This window comes from Gobio gobio, assembly GCF_949357685.1.
Source record: "Gobio gobio genome assembly, chromosome: 13".
In the NCBI taxonomy this organism is placed as follows: domain Eukaryota; kingdom Metazoa; phylum Chordata; class Actinopteri; order Cypriniformes; family Gobionidae; genus Gobio; species Gobio gobio.
Window position 1 is genome coordinate 6,023,839 of NC_137106.1, and position 13,485 is coordinate 6,037,323.

Here is a 13,485-nt window from a genome sequence, read left to right on the forward strand (position 1 = left end):
TGTTTTTTATTTAAATTATTGCATAATTTCAAGACTTAGAGTAAATACAGAATGCTCTGACTTTAGCTTTGTGAAATTGTAACATAAGACACACCTGCACAAAACAAAAACAGATGGACTGAATAAAAATGCTAATTCACTCTCTGACAGTAGGAGGTGCTTATGGAAAACAAGCGTTTATTTGGGTACCGCTGTAAAATGCCATAGAAACTATTCTGAAGACAGTCAGTTTTGTTCAGGGATACATTCATGTAACCCCCCTCCCCAATTCAATGTCTATATTGTTCTTCCTATATTTCAAGCTTCCCAAAGAGTGATCTTGCTGGGCCTATTAGGCTGGTCCACTTCATGTGTTTTTACAGATCAGATATTTATCTGATTTATCAGAACCATTCCATTTACACTTGGCCACATAAATGTGTCTCCACAAAACGGATATAAATCCAATCTTCAATTCCCACGCTATATGCCTGTTCACATCATCACGTATATGAGTTCACATCACCACCATTTTATTGATCAACAGTTAATTCAAGGACCGCGAAATTAGAGAGAGAGTGGCATAAGAACTGATCAATTAGTTTCTTTTCCTTTAATGATGATGATGATTGTGTATTGAGCATCTGCAACTTTTACTTTAATTTGCGTCAGTTTGCTGAAGAGATATTCAGCTGCTCGTCTGCGGCGATGCGTGCTGCAGTAGTGCTGTCCTATCTAACTATAACATCGGTCGATTTGTGCTGTGCGAATTTTGAGGTTGCAGAGAATATATTTTGGGAGCATATGTAGCGATTTCGTTTCTTGATAATGTGTTTGTAACGCTCGTACACAGAGAGGCCGGATAGCTGGCCTGAATGGTTGTAGCCAAGTGTAAGCAAAACTCACGTATCTGATATTTCTCAGGGGTTTATTATCAGCGTCGTCGATCCCACGCACACATGGGGCAGTTTGCAAAACACTCCACTAACAATAGCGTTACTGAACAGAAAATAAACAGTGCAAAGAGCAACAGAAATACACGCATACATGCAATGTTCACAGCTCGCGCTCCATCCACGAACTGCCCACTCATCAGCGAGTGAGTGAGTGCATGCATTCTGCCTTAAAGGAGCAGTACCTAATTCTACTTGTTACATGTTGTTAATTATTTTTCGGTTATTTATCGGGAGCTACCGGGACAGTGATAAAGATCGACCAGTCGATCGCGATCGACGGGTTGGCGACCACTGCTATAGATTGATCTGGGTGTTTAACAGGGCGTTTCTATGGGGTTGCTATAGATTGATCTGGGTGTTTGCCAGGGCGTTTCTATGGGGTTGCTATAGATTGATCTGGGTGTTTGCCAGGGTGTTTCTATGGGGTTGCTATAGATTGATCTGGGTGTTTGCCAGGGCGTTTCTATGGGGTTGCTATAGATTGATCTGGGTGTTTGCCAGGGCGTTTCTATGGGGTTGCTATAGATTGATCTGGGTGTTTGCCAGGGTGTTTCTATGGGGTTGCTATAGATTGATCTGGGTGTTTGCCAGGGCTTTTCTATGGGGTTGCTATAGATTGATCTGGGTGTTTGCCAGGGCGTTTCTATGGGGTTGCTATAGATTGATCTGGGTGTTTGCCAGGGCTTTTCAATGGGGTTGCTATAGATTGATCTGGGTGTTTGCCAGGGCGTTTCTATGGGGTTGCTATAGATTGATCTGCGTGTTTGCCAGGGCGTTTCAATGGGGTTGCTATAGATTGATCTGGATGTTTGCCAGGGCGTTTCTATGGGGTTGCTATAGATTGATCTGGGTGTTTGCCAGGGCTTTTCAATGGGGTTGCTATAGATTGATCTGGGTGTTTGCCAGGGCGTTTCTATGGGGTTGCTATAGATTGATCTGGGTGTTTGCCAGGGCTTTTCTATGGGGTTGCTATAGATTGATCTGGGTGTTTGCCAGGGCGTTTCTATGGGGTTGCTATAGATTGATCTGCGTGTTTGCCAGGGCGTTTCAATGGGGTTGCTATAGATTGATCTGGGTGTTTGCCAGGGCTTTTCAATGGGGTTGCTATAGATTGATCTGGGTGTTTGCCAGGGCGTTTCTATGGGGTTGCTATAGATTGATCTGGGTGTTTGCCAGGGCTTTTCTATGGGGTTGCTATAGATTGATCTGGGTGTTTGCCAGGGCGTTTCTATGGGGTTGCTATAGATTGATCTGGGTGTTTGCCAGTGCGTTTCTATGGGGTTGCTATAGATTGATCTGGGTGTTTGCCAGGGCGTTTCTATGGGGTTGCTATAGATTGATCTGGGTGTTTGCCAGGGCGTTTCAATGGGGTTGCTATAGATTGATCTGGGTGTTTGCCAGGGCGTTTCAATGGGGTTGCTATAGATTGATCTGGGTGTTTGCCAGGGCGTTTCTATGGGGTTGCTATAGATTGATCTGGGTGTTTGCCAGGGTGTTTCTATGGGGTTGCTATAGATTGATCTGGGTGTTTGCCAGGGTGTTTCTATGGGTTGCTATAGATTGATCTGGGTGTTTGCCAGGGTGTTTCTATGGGTTGCTATAGATTGATCTGGGTGTTTGCCAGGGTGTTTCTATGGGGTTGCTATAGATTGATCTGGGTGTTTGCCAGGGTGTTTCCATAGGGTTGCTATAGATTGATCTGGGTGTTTGCCAGGGCGTTTCTATGGGGTTGCTATAGATTGATCTGGGTGTTTGCCAGGGCGTTTCTATGGAGTTGCTATAGATTGATCTGGGTGTTTGCCAGGGCGTTTCTATGGGGTTGCTATAGATTGATCTGGGTGTTTGCCAGGGCTTTTCTATGGGGTTGCTGTAGATTGATCTGGGTGTTTGCCAGGGCGTTTCTATGGGGTTGCTATAGATTGATCTGGGTGTTTGCCAGGGCTTTTCTATGGGGTTGCTGTAGATTGATCTGGGTGTTTGCCAGGGCTTTTCTATGGGGTTGCTGTAGATTGATCTGGGTGTTTGCCAGGGCTTTTCTATGGGGTTGCTATAGATTGATCTGGGTGTTTGCCAGGGCGTTTCTATGGGGTTGCTATAGATTGATCTGGGTGTTTGCCAGGGTGTTTCTATGGGGTTGCTATAGATTGATCTGGGTGTTTGCCAGGGCGTTTCTATGGGGTTGCTATAGATTGATCTGGGTGTTTGCCAGGGCGTTTCTATGGAGTTGCTATAGATTGATCTGGGTGTTTGCCAGGGCGTTTCTATGGGGTTGCTATAGATTGATCTGGGTGTTTGCCAGGGCTTTTCTATGGGGTTGCTATAGATTGATCTGGGTGTTTGCCAGGGCGTTTCTATGGGGTTGCTATAGATTGATCTGGGTGTTTGCCAGGGCTTTTCTATGGGGTTGCTGTAGATTGATCTGGGTGTTTGCCAGGGCGTTTCTATGGGGTTGCTATAGATTGATCTGGGTGTTTGCCAGGGCGTTTCTATGGGGTTGCTGTAGATTGATCTGGGTGTTTGCCAGGGCGTTTCTATGGGGTTGCTATAGATTGATCTGGGTGTTTGCCAGGGCGTTTCTATGGGGTTGCTATAGATTGATCTGGATGTTTGCCAGTGCGTTTCTATGGGGTTGTTAAGGTGTCCTAGGTGTTTGCCAGGGCGTTTCTATGGAGTTGCTATAGATTGATCTGGGTGTTTGCCAGGGCGTTTCTATGGGGTTGCTATAGATTGATCTGGGTGTTTGCCAGGGTGTTTCTATGGGGTTGCTATAGATTGATCTGGGTGTTTGCCAGGGCGTTTCTATGGAGTTGCTATAGATTGATCTGGGTGTTTGCCAGGGCGTTTCTATGGAGTTGCTATAGATTGATCTGGGTGTTTGCCAGGGTGTTTCTATGGGGTTGCTATAGATTGATCTGGGTGTTTGCCAGGGCGTTTCTATGGAGTTGCTATAGATTGATCTGGGTGTTTGCCAGGGCGTTTCTATGGAGTTGCTATAGATTGATCTGGGTGTTTGCCAGGGCGTTTCTATGGAGTTGCTATAGATTGATCTGGGTGTTTGCCAGGCAGTTGCTATGTTCTGTGTCGTTTCTTACTGTCTGAAGTGAAAAGTCTCTCTGATATTCTTATGGCTTGGGGTCCTCCTTCAGTGTTAGATTGATGATGTTTCTGCCATATTGTAAACAAACATTTGTCTCTCTACGCGTGAGAAATAGTTACAGTGATGTTTCCCTTAACATACAATTTGTGACATAACGGTCACCATGGTGTGTTCAGATCAGCTCATTTATCAGTTCTGTGTAAATGAGAGCACGTTCCAGGAACAGAATAGTTTCTTTTAATGAAGTTCTCCTAGATGCAAACATGGAAAGAATGCAGGCGGCCTTTTCCAGGAAATATACTTCATTATTAAACATTGAATGGCAGCCAGTGTATCCAATTACCGTAAACAGATGAATTCTTCTATTGTCTCTCTCTCTCTGTCTTTGCCAGACACGGAAATGTGCAGAAACACACGCAGCGCTCTCCTGACTGCTGAGTCGACAATATTTGTGCTTCTTTCTTGTGTTCTTCAAATTAGTTTTTCTTCTTCTAATCCTCTTGTAGTGGTTGAGCTCGTCGCCCGCAGGTGATTATAATTCTCTGAGCTCTCCGTCCCCTCCAGGCTGCGGTGACATTGAGCTGATTGACAGTGTTTCGCTTTCATCGGCCGACGAGCTGCTGCTTTAGCATTTATTCATTTACATGCCTGCCAATAATTAGTGTAGCAGCTCTTTTTGCCACTGAAATATCTTAAAAAAAAAAAAAAAAAAAAAAAGCGAAATATACAGTAATACGTATTTTTTTCTCTCAATAATGCAATACCAGTAACACTAGTAGTTTGGTTGTACCAACTCTAATTGAATGCTTACATACTCCACATATTTGTTCAGCGGAAACTGTTTATACAGCTAAACCAGCTCAAACCCGTAAACCACTGGAGACCATTTTTTTTTACATGCAGGTACTCAGTTCTCAGACAGCAGCAGTGTCTGCCCACATCTGGAACACGTCGAATCCACAACCGACATTATGTTGCTGTCTGGGCTTATTTCTTTATTACCGATTGTTTATTACCCATCTATCTATCCATCCATCCATCCATCATCTATCCATCCGTCATCCGTCATCTATCCATCCGTCATCCGTCATCCATCTCTCCATCCATCCATCTGTCCATCTATCCATCCATTCATCTGTCTATCCATCCGTCCATCTATCCATCCATCCATCCGTCTATCTGTCCATCTATCTATCCATCCGTCATCCATCTATCCATCCATCTATCTGTCTATCCATCCATCCATTCATCTGTCTATCCATCCGTCCATCTATCCATCCATCCATCCGTCTATCTGTCCATCTATCTATCCATCCGTCATCCATCTATCCATCCATCTATCTGTCTATCCATCCATCCATTCATCTGTCTATCCATCCGTCCATCTATCCATCCATCCATCCATCCGTCCATCTGTTTATCCATCCATCCATCCGTCTATCTGTCCATCTATCTATCCATCCGTCATCCATCTATCCATCCATCTATCTGTCTATCCATCCATCCATTCATCTGTCTATCCATCCGTCCATCTATCCATCCATTCATCCATCCATCCATCTGTCCATCTGTCTATCCATCCGTCCATCTGTCTACCCATCCGTCTATCTATCCATCCATCCATCCATCCATCCATCTATCCATCTTTCTGTATTTCTATCCATCCATTCATGCATCCATCCATCGTCTATCTATCCATCCATTGTCCATCCATCCGTCCATTTATCTGTCTTCCTATCCATCCATCCATCCATCCATCCATCCATCCATTTTTCCATCCATCCGTCCATCTGTCTATTCGTCCATCTATCCATCCATTCATCCATCCATCTGTCTATCCATCCATTCATCCGTCCGTCCATCCATCTATCTGTTGTTCTATCCATCCTTTCATCTATCTATCTATCTATCTATCTATCTATCTATCTATCTATCTATCTATCTATCTATCTATCTATCTATCTATCTATCTATCTATCTATCTATCTATCTATCTATCTATCTATCTATCTATCTATCTATCTATCTATCTATCTATCTATCTATCTATCTATCTATCTATCCATCTGTCTATCCATCCATCTGTATCTATCTGTCTATCCATCCATCCATCTGTCTATCTATCTATCCATCTATCTATCTATCTATCTATCTATCTATCTATCTATCTATCTATCTATCTATCTATCTATCTATCTATCTATCTATCTATCTATCTATCTATCTATCTATCTATCTATCTATCTATCTATCTATCTATCTATCTATCTATCTATCTATCTATCTATCTATCTATCTATCCATCCATCCATCCATCCATCCATCTGTCTTTCCATCCATTCATTCATCCATCTATCTAACTATCTATCCATCCATCCATCCGTCTATCCTTCTATCTATCCATCATCCATCCGTCCGTCCGTCCGTCTTATCTATCTATCCATCCATCCATCCATCCATCCATCCATCCATCCATCCATCCATCCATCCATCCATCTGTCTTTCTATCAATTCATTCATCCATCCATCCATCCATCATCTATCTGTCTTTCTATCAATCCATCCATTCATCCATCCATCCATCCATCCATCATCTATATGTATTTCTATCAAAAACTAAAATAAAAATTAATAAAATATATATAGACATATTTAAAAAAAACGAAAACTTTAAATTTAAAATGGAAAACTGAAAATGTAATTTAAAAACTAAATTAATTTAATTATTACATAATCATTTATTTAATTAAAAACAATCCAAATATTTATAAAAAAAACTATAATAGCATCTCAATGCTGAGATATGACAGTAGTATGACGGGATGAACTATTGGGCTTGTCTTTATTTGAGAAACAGTGAGTTTTGCTGTTGGGATCTGGAGGTGTGGCAGAGAAAGTGAAATGAAGAGCTGGTGTTCGGCTCCTCGCTCTCTCAGTCTGATCCATCTCGACATGCCTGCGATATTTCATTCAGTGTCATCTACTGCAGCACAACATGAAAGTCAAATCAAGTTTAATTATCCAGCCCGGGTCTGAATAAACAGCAGAGGAGAATCTGACTGGAGAAAGAGCTTCACATGTAATTGGTGATGGCTTGAGATTCAGCCACAAATGAAAGAATCCAGTCAGAGCTAATTATGCTAAAAGTGTCCTGTACAGGAAAAAACACTGCGAAGTTGTGCTTGCATGTGCAATTAGTTTTTCACTTTTAGATATTTTCTGATTTCATTTGAATGTTTATTACCTATTATCTATCTATCTATCTATCTATCTATCTATCTATCTATCTATCTATCTATCTATCTATCTATCTATCTATCTATCTATCTATCTATCTATCTATCTATCTATCTATCTATCTATCTATCTATCTATCTATCTATCTATCTATCCATCTATCCATCTATCCATCTATCGATCCATCCATCCATCCATCATCCATCCATCCATTGTCCATCCAACCATCTATCTATCCATCCATCCATCCATCCATCCATCCATCCATCCATCCATCCATCCATCCATCCATCCATCCATCCATCCATCCATCCATCCATCCATCCATCCATCCATCAATCAGTCGATCCATCCATCCATCCATCTGTTTATCTATCTATCTATCTATCTATCTATCTATCTATCTATCCGTCCGTCCGTCCGTCCGTCCGTCGATCTGTCCATCCATCCATCCATCCATCCATCTGTTTATCTATCTATCTATCTATCTATCTATCTATCTATCTATCTATCTATCTATCTATCTATCTATCTATCTATCTATCTATCTATCTATCTATCTATCTATCTATCTATCTATCTATCTATCTATCTATCTATCTATCCGTCCATCCATCCGTCTATCCATCCGTCCATCTGTCTATCCATCCATCCATTCATCTATATATCTATCCATCCATCCATCCGTCCGTCCATCTGTCTATCCTGTCATTTTAATGTGTCTGTGAAATTTTTATTAATATTTAAATATTTTATTGTACTGGCAGGTTGATAAGGGTTGCTTGCAACCGTCTAAAGTGAAAAGAAACTTCTACTGTAGGATACAAGAAACACTTCAAGTTGCATTTTCCCCTCTTCAAGTTTAGACTTTTTAAATAAAAAACATGTTACTTCTAGAAGCAAGGTCAGAAACGCCTCAAAAAATCTATATCCCCATCATAAGCGCACTGCAGCTTCTGTGAAGCACCTGTACTGATATGTTTTGGAGAAAAATATTATGAATTTGATTTGATACGAGGAGATTTATAAGCTTACCGACCTCACTGGCTATTTGCATCCGAGAGATTCACGCATGTCATGCATAATATTATGTTAATGCCGATATGACTTATGGGATTTAGCTGTTGAAGTGAGTCGAGTACAAATGTGACGCACGTTTTGAAAACTATAAACTTTGGGCTTGACAAGCAGAATCTTTATGAGTTCCCAACAGCGTTTGCAGCATTAGGAAGCTAACTATAGTGTTTACTGTGGCGGAAACGCTCATCTGCTTTAGACTTGCATCGTCTTTCTGCCAAGCAAATACCTAAAACATTCTTAAATCCAGATACATTTACTTAACAAGCTAAATTACAGTTTCTAAGTCTTGTTTAAAACAAAAACAAACATCTGCCAGTGCAGTCAGAAAAATACACTTGTTTTCTCTTTTGAATAGAGCTCAACCGTCGGGATCCGGACGTACAAACTCCATTCATTTTCTCCATAGGGAAATAGTTTTTTAATGATAACTTATAAACCTTTAAAGACAGTCTGTGAGCTCCGATGTGTTAATCAATGGTATTTGCTTCAACTTAGTTTTCATTATTTCAACTTAGTTTTAAAGGGGGGTATCACACAGAGTTTCTGCCAGTCTCATGTTAAAGGTAGGGTAGGTAAGATTTGGTTAAAAAACTTTTTTTCCAAATTTGTTTAAACTTTCTTTATATATCAATACATAATTAAAATGTAAATACTCTGAAAAAGAAAGTATAAAAATTGAGTGTCTGTAGACCTCTCACGACTGTTTTAAAGACAGCTCATTATTTCCATTCACTCCACCTTCTCCCTTCTGGGCTCTTTCCAAAGCCACGCCCCCAAAACACATGAATGCGCCACAACGACCGCTCAGCTCAGCTGAAAGACGCATTATTTACCTGAGACGAGCGGAGAAGAAGTGCATGTAGTGACATCATGTCAGAATCACATGTAATAAAAAATCTAACTTTATCATTATGAATATAAACAAATAAGATGTCTTTTAGTACTCACTATCAAGCTAGAATAACGATACTGGTAAAGTTTAAAATACACACACAACACAGTGTCTACGACACACACAGATACAAGATAAAAACATCAGCAAACATTGGTAGAGTATATAAAAACAAACCAAAGGAAGACATAAACGTGCAGGTAAAGTTCCCGGTGAACATGGTAAAAGAGTTCAGACAGAGGGTAGTAGCTAAAGCTAACTTAGTTCTAAAAAAAGTTCCCGGATGCGGTGTACCAGCTTTTACACATGCATTATCTAAAGTTACATTTTGCGAAATTCAACATGACAGCGAGCAACTTGAGCTAAGCATATTGAGTATTTATCATCTCTACTAATGGCTCGCTAAGTGTATAACATTGTAACTTTATGCTAAGTAATGTTATGTTAGCTATATTAGGCAGCTACGTGTGCTAGTGAGACATGCTTCATGAAAACATAAACCAAAAAAAATTATAATCAAAATGAAAGATTACCTGTCCAGCAGAAATACAGCCTCTTGGACTCCTCAAATCAAACGGGTGCGCCAGGGTTGCCAGGTTTTCACAACAAAATCCGCCCAATTGCTACTCAAAATTAGCCCAAAACAAGCCCAATCGTGTTTCTCCGGTAAAAATCGCATTTGGGGGGTAAAATATGTGTCTTTTTGGTAGGGCTGCCTGCTAAAATTCGCAAATCCCGGGGCAAAATATCACATAATTGGGGTCGCTTCAACCTGCGGACATGAAAAACAGCCCGCGGCAACAGTGTTTGAAGTAGCCCAACTTGGCAACACTGGGGCGCATGTGGGCAGATCCTGGAGCAAAAGCGGTGGTAGCCATGGTAGCGAGAGAGAGTGACAGTCGCCCAAGCCAATCACTTATTTCGGCCTGAATGAAAATAATGAGCAGTGTTTATTGCAGATTAAAAAGTCTAGAGTCACTCGATTTTTATACTCTCTTTTTCAGAGTACTTACATTTTAATTATGTATTGACATATAAAGAAAGTTTAAACAAATTTGGACAAAAGTGTTTTAGATCATTCTTACCTACTCTACCTTTAATCTTGAGGACCTATAGAGTAGTACTGCATCCTTCATATCTCCGAAGAGTCTTTAGTTTTATCATTTTTATAAAAGACTGATACGCTGTACAGAGTCTTTCCGGATAAAACCGAGCGTCTGGAGGCGTATCGTGTGGGCGGAGCTAAAGAGTCAGGAGTGCCACAGCTATTGTGTTGAGCGCGTCTGAAAGCTGTGACATCCTTAGAAAATGTGGAAAAAATGCTGCTTTTAGAAACACCATGTCATGCGCAAGTTTTACAACATTTGTGTGTGTTTACTCGTGGTTTATGAGGACATGATTTGGTTTATGGACTATTGAATGTGACTTAGCAGTAGTCGCCGGCGCGACCAAATTGCTTTTTTTCTTATCAGTCCCAAAGAGACTCAAATAACTCGTTTTTTATCATTCAGGCAAGTGTTATACATCATTATAATCTGTTTCTATTTATATAAGTTTCTATTTGTTTTGTGTACAGTCACAATAAAAACTAAATGTTGTGCTTTTTGCAAAATAAAGAAAACAAACATGATGCGCGATCTGCAGCCTCTCTGTCAATGAGGTCTAATCTGATTGTATTCAGAAAATGACCTGTAGCTTAGTGAAAATGTATCACACAAACATGAGATATATGTCTAAAGAAACGTTGAAATGTCAGGTTTTAAATAATGTAAACCAAATCGAAAACAAATATTCTGTGTTTATGTAGTCTGTTTGAAAACAGAGAGATGTCAGTCATTCGCGAGCGTCTCATTATCCGCTAATGCGACCACGCCCATGGAGCGTGCGTTGTTTGAGATTCAAATACTGACGATCCATGCGTCAACGCCCACATCAACTCAAGCAAACACATCAAGTACTGCTATAGCCTACTTCAGCTACATCATTTTGAGACGCGTTGAGGAATTATCCTGGAATAATTAACCTCATGAAAAGCTGTTCATTTCTGAGAGCAACGTATTCAGCAGCTGAGTGCAAGGTAGGCTAAGTTTATTCTGTTAGCATCTGTGAATATTAAACGCAAAAACCTGCACCAGGACGAGGACGCACTGAAGCTTTCTTTGTTTAACCTGCAGTGAATGTTGAACAACAGTAATCTGGGGCTGTCGATGATCTTTGTGCGTAAAGGGGTTACCAGTGAAAAACTACATTACCCATGATGCTGTAAGAAAAGCGAGTCGAAACAAGCAAAAAGTAGCCTACTGAAAGTTCTCTTTAACTCCGCCCACTCCCATGAAGCACCGCAATCTACATTTTTTAATTGAATAGTTTTATATTCCTCCTTCGTTTTTAATTTGATTATGCTGTTCGCAATGCTTCATGGGATTGTAGTTATTTCCCTCATTAAAGCTGTTGAGTCAGGTATTTTTGTTATATAATGTTGTGATTCTCCTTGTAGCTGGCTGGTTTGGTTCATGGCTGATAACGCTTTAACAAAGACTTTGAAATCCTTATGGGAGAAATGAACGGAAAAAAAACTTCCAGAACCAACACGGCGAGAAAAAGTGGATGAGCAAAAGTCTACTTTTTTGGCCGTTTTTTGTCTTTCTCTTGTTTTAAGCATAAACTCAATTTTATCTGAGTATCTGAAGTCATGAAAACGTATCTTGCATCAATGTTTCAAGATTAAAAAAGGTGAGAAAATCATTTTTTTGCAGTGTTCTCATGGCATGTGTGCATGAAAATATCCTGTATTTCTGTGAGGCAACTGTAATCCTCATTCATTTGTAAAATAGTGCAGGATAACGTTGAGCCAGAGTTATTATCTGTCGAGTCCGAGCGGATGCTTTAGGATCGCGGGAGACGGTTGTTATGAGGCCGCTGGCATCGTGATCAAAGGGCAGCGGAAGGCACTAAAACGAGATGTTTCTGCTCTGCCCTCTCACTCTCTCCCTCTCATTTATTCCATCTAGGCCCCGTCGTCGCCCTCCTCACCTTCGGCTAATGAACCAAAGTATGAGAAACGCTGGCTCGATGCCGTCACCCTCCCTCTCTTCATGGCTCGAATCTCTCGACGCAAAGCTGGAACCGACAAATTAAGGTACGGTAATCCGCTGCGCCGCTGCACGAGCTGTAAGGTTTGCCACGCGGCCGCTCCGAATGTTGGTTTTGCAAGCATTTTTCATTTAGGGGAGAGGATGTTAAATCCAATATCTATGCAGCGGCATGCCGTGTCTGGAAAGGTCAGCGATGCAGCAACCAGCGAGAGGAGCACAGGTCGAAAAGAAGTGGCTCTGACTTTAGTTCTCAAGCAGAACGATAGCATATCGCATAGTCAATCGGAGGAAAGAAATCTATAAATAACCAGTTTAAAACTCAAAGGTTGTGATTGCAGCAGGTGGAAAGCAGAGAGGTTCGTTTCTCATCCTTAATTAGGCAGAATGCATAATCCGAATGTGCATTTGCTTCGGGAGTTTCCTTTCCGACAACTTTGATTTTAACCCTGTAAAGTCTGCTGTATCATGTTTGATGCACAAAAGTCTCAGGCCTGAAAATGATCAACATCATAAAAACCTGTTGCACACAATCTACAATATTATTAGCATATAATATACATCTATGTTATAGAGTGACGACTGATGTTTATATGCATTGTATGTTATAAAGATCTCATTTATTGACAAACTATCAGAATTCCATCTTACTTTTTGGCCATATATTTACATTTGCTTCTATTGAAGCAATTTGCCTGCATTATTTCAACTATAATCGTGTTTAACAGCAGAATTCATGGTGAAAAACTACATTACCCATGATGCTGTACAGAAAATTACACCAATCAGAGAGTCTAAACAGGCAAAAAGCCAAAAGTTCTCTTAAGCTCTGCCCACTCCCATGAAGTACCCTGGTCTACAAATTTAAAGCATGAATTAGCCTTTTGCTAACATGTTCTAACACGTCTAGTTTGTTAACATGAATTAGTATTTTGTTATCATGAATTAGCATGCTGTTAACATGAATTAGCATGTTGTTAGCATGATTTCACATATTGTTATCATTTTGTAGCACATTTCTAGCATGTTTAGCATTTTGCTACCATGAATTGACACATTAAATTTACTTTTTGGCCATATATTTACATTTGCTTAGATTGAAGCCATTGGCCTGCATTATTTTAACTTTTTTTTTTTATAATTGTGTTCAAC

General features: G+C 40.5%; 1 protein-coding gene across 1 annotated transcript in view; it reads left to right on the forward strand.

The window, feature by feature from the left end:
* Positions 1 to 13,485, forward strand: part of sntg2 (syntrophin, gamma 2) — a 190,551-nt gene that overhangs the window by 100,873 nt on the left and 76,193 nt on the right. The window contains exon 9 of the mRNA XM_079833212.1: positions 12,253 to 12,380. Coding sequence (XP_079689338.1) covers positions 12,253 to 12,380 — 128 coding nt within the window. The remainder of the gene's footprint in view (positions 1 to 12,252; positions 12,381 to 13,485) is intronic.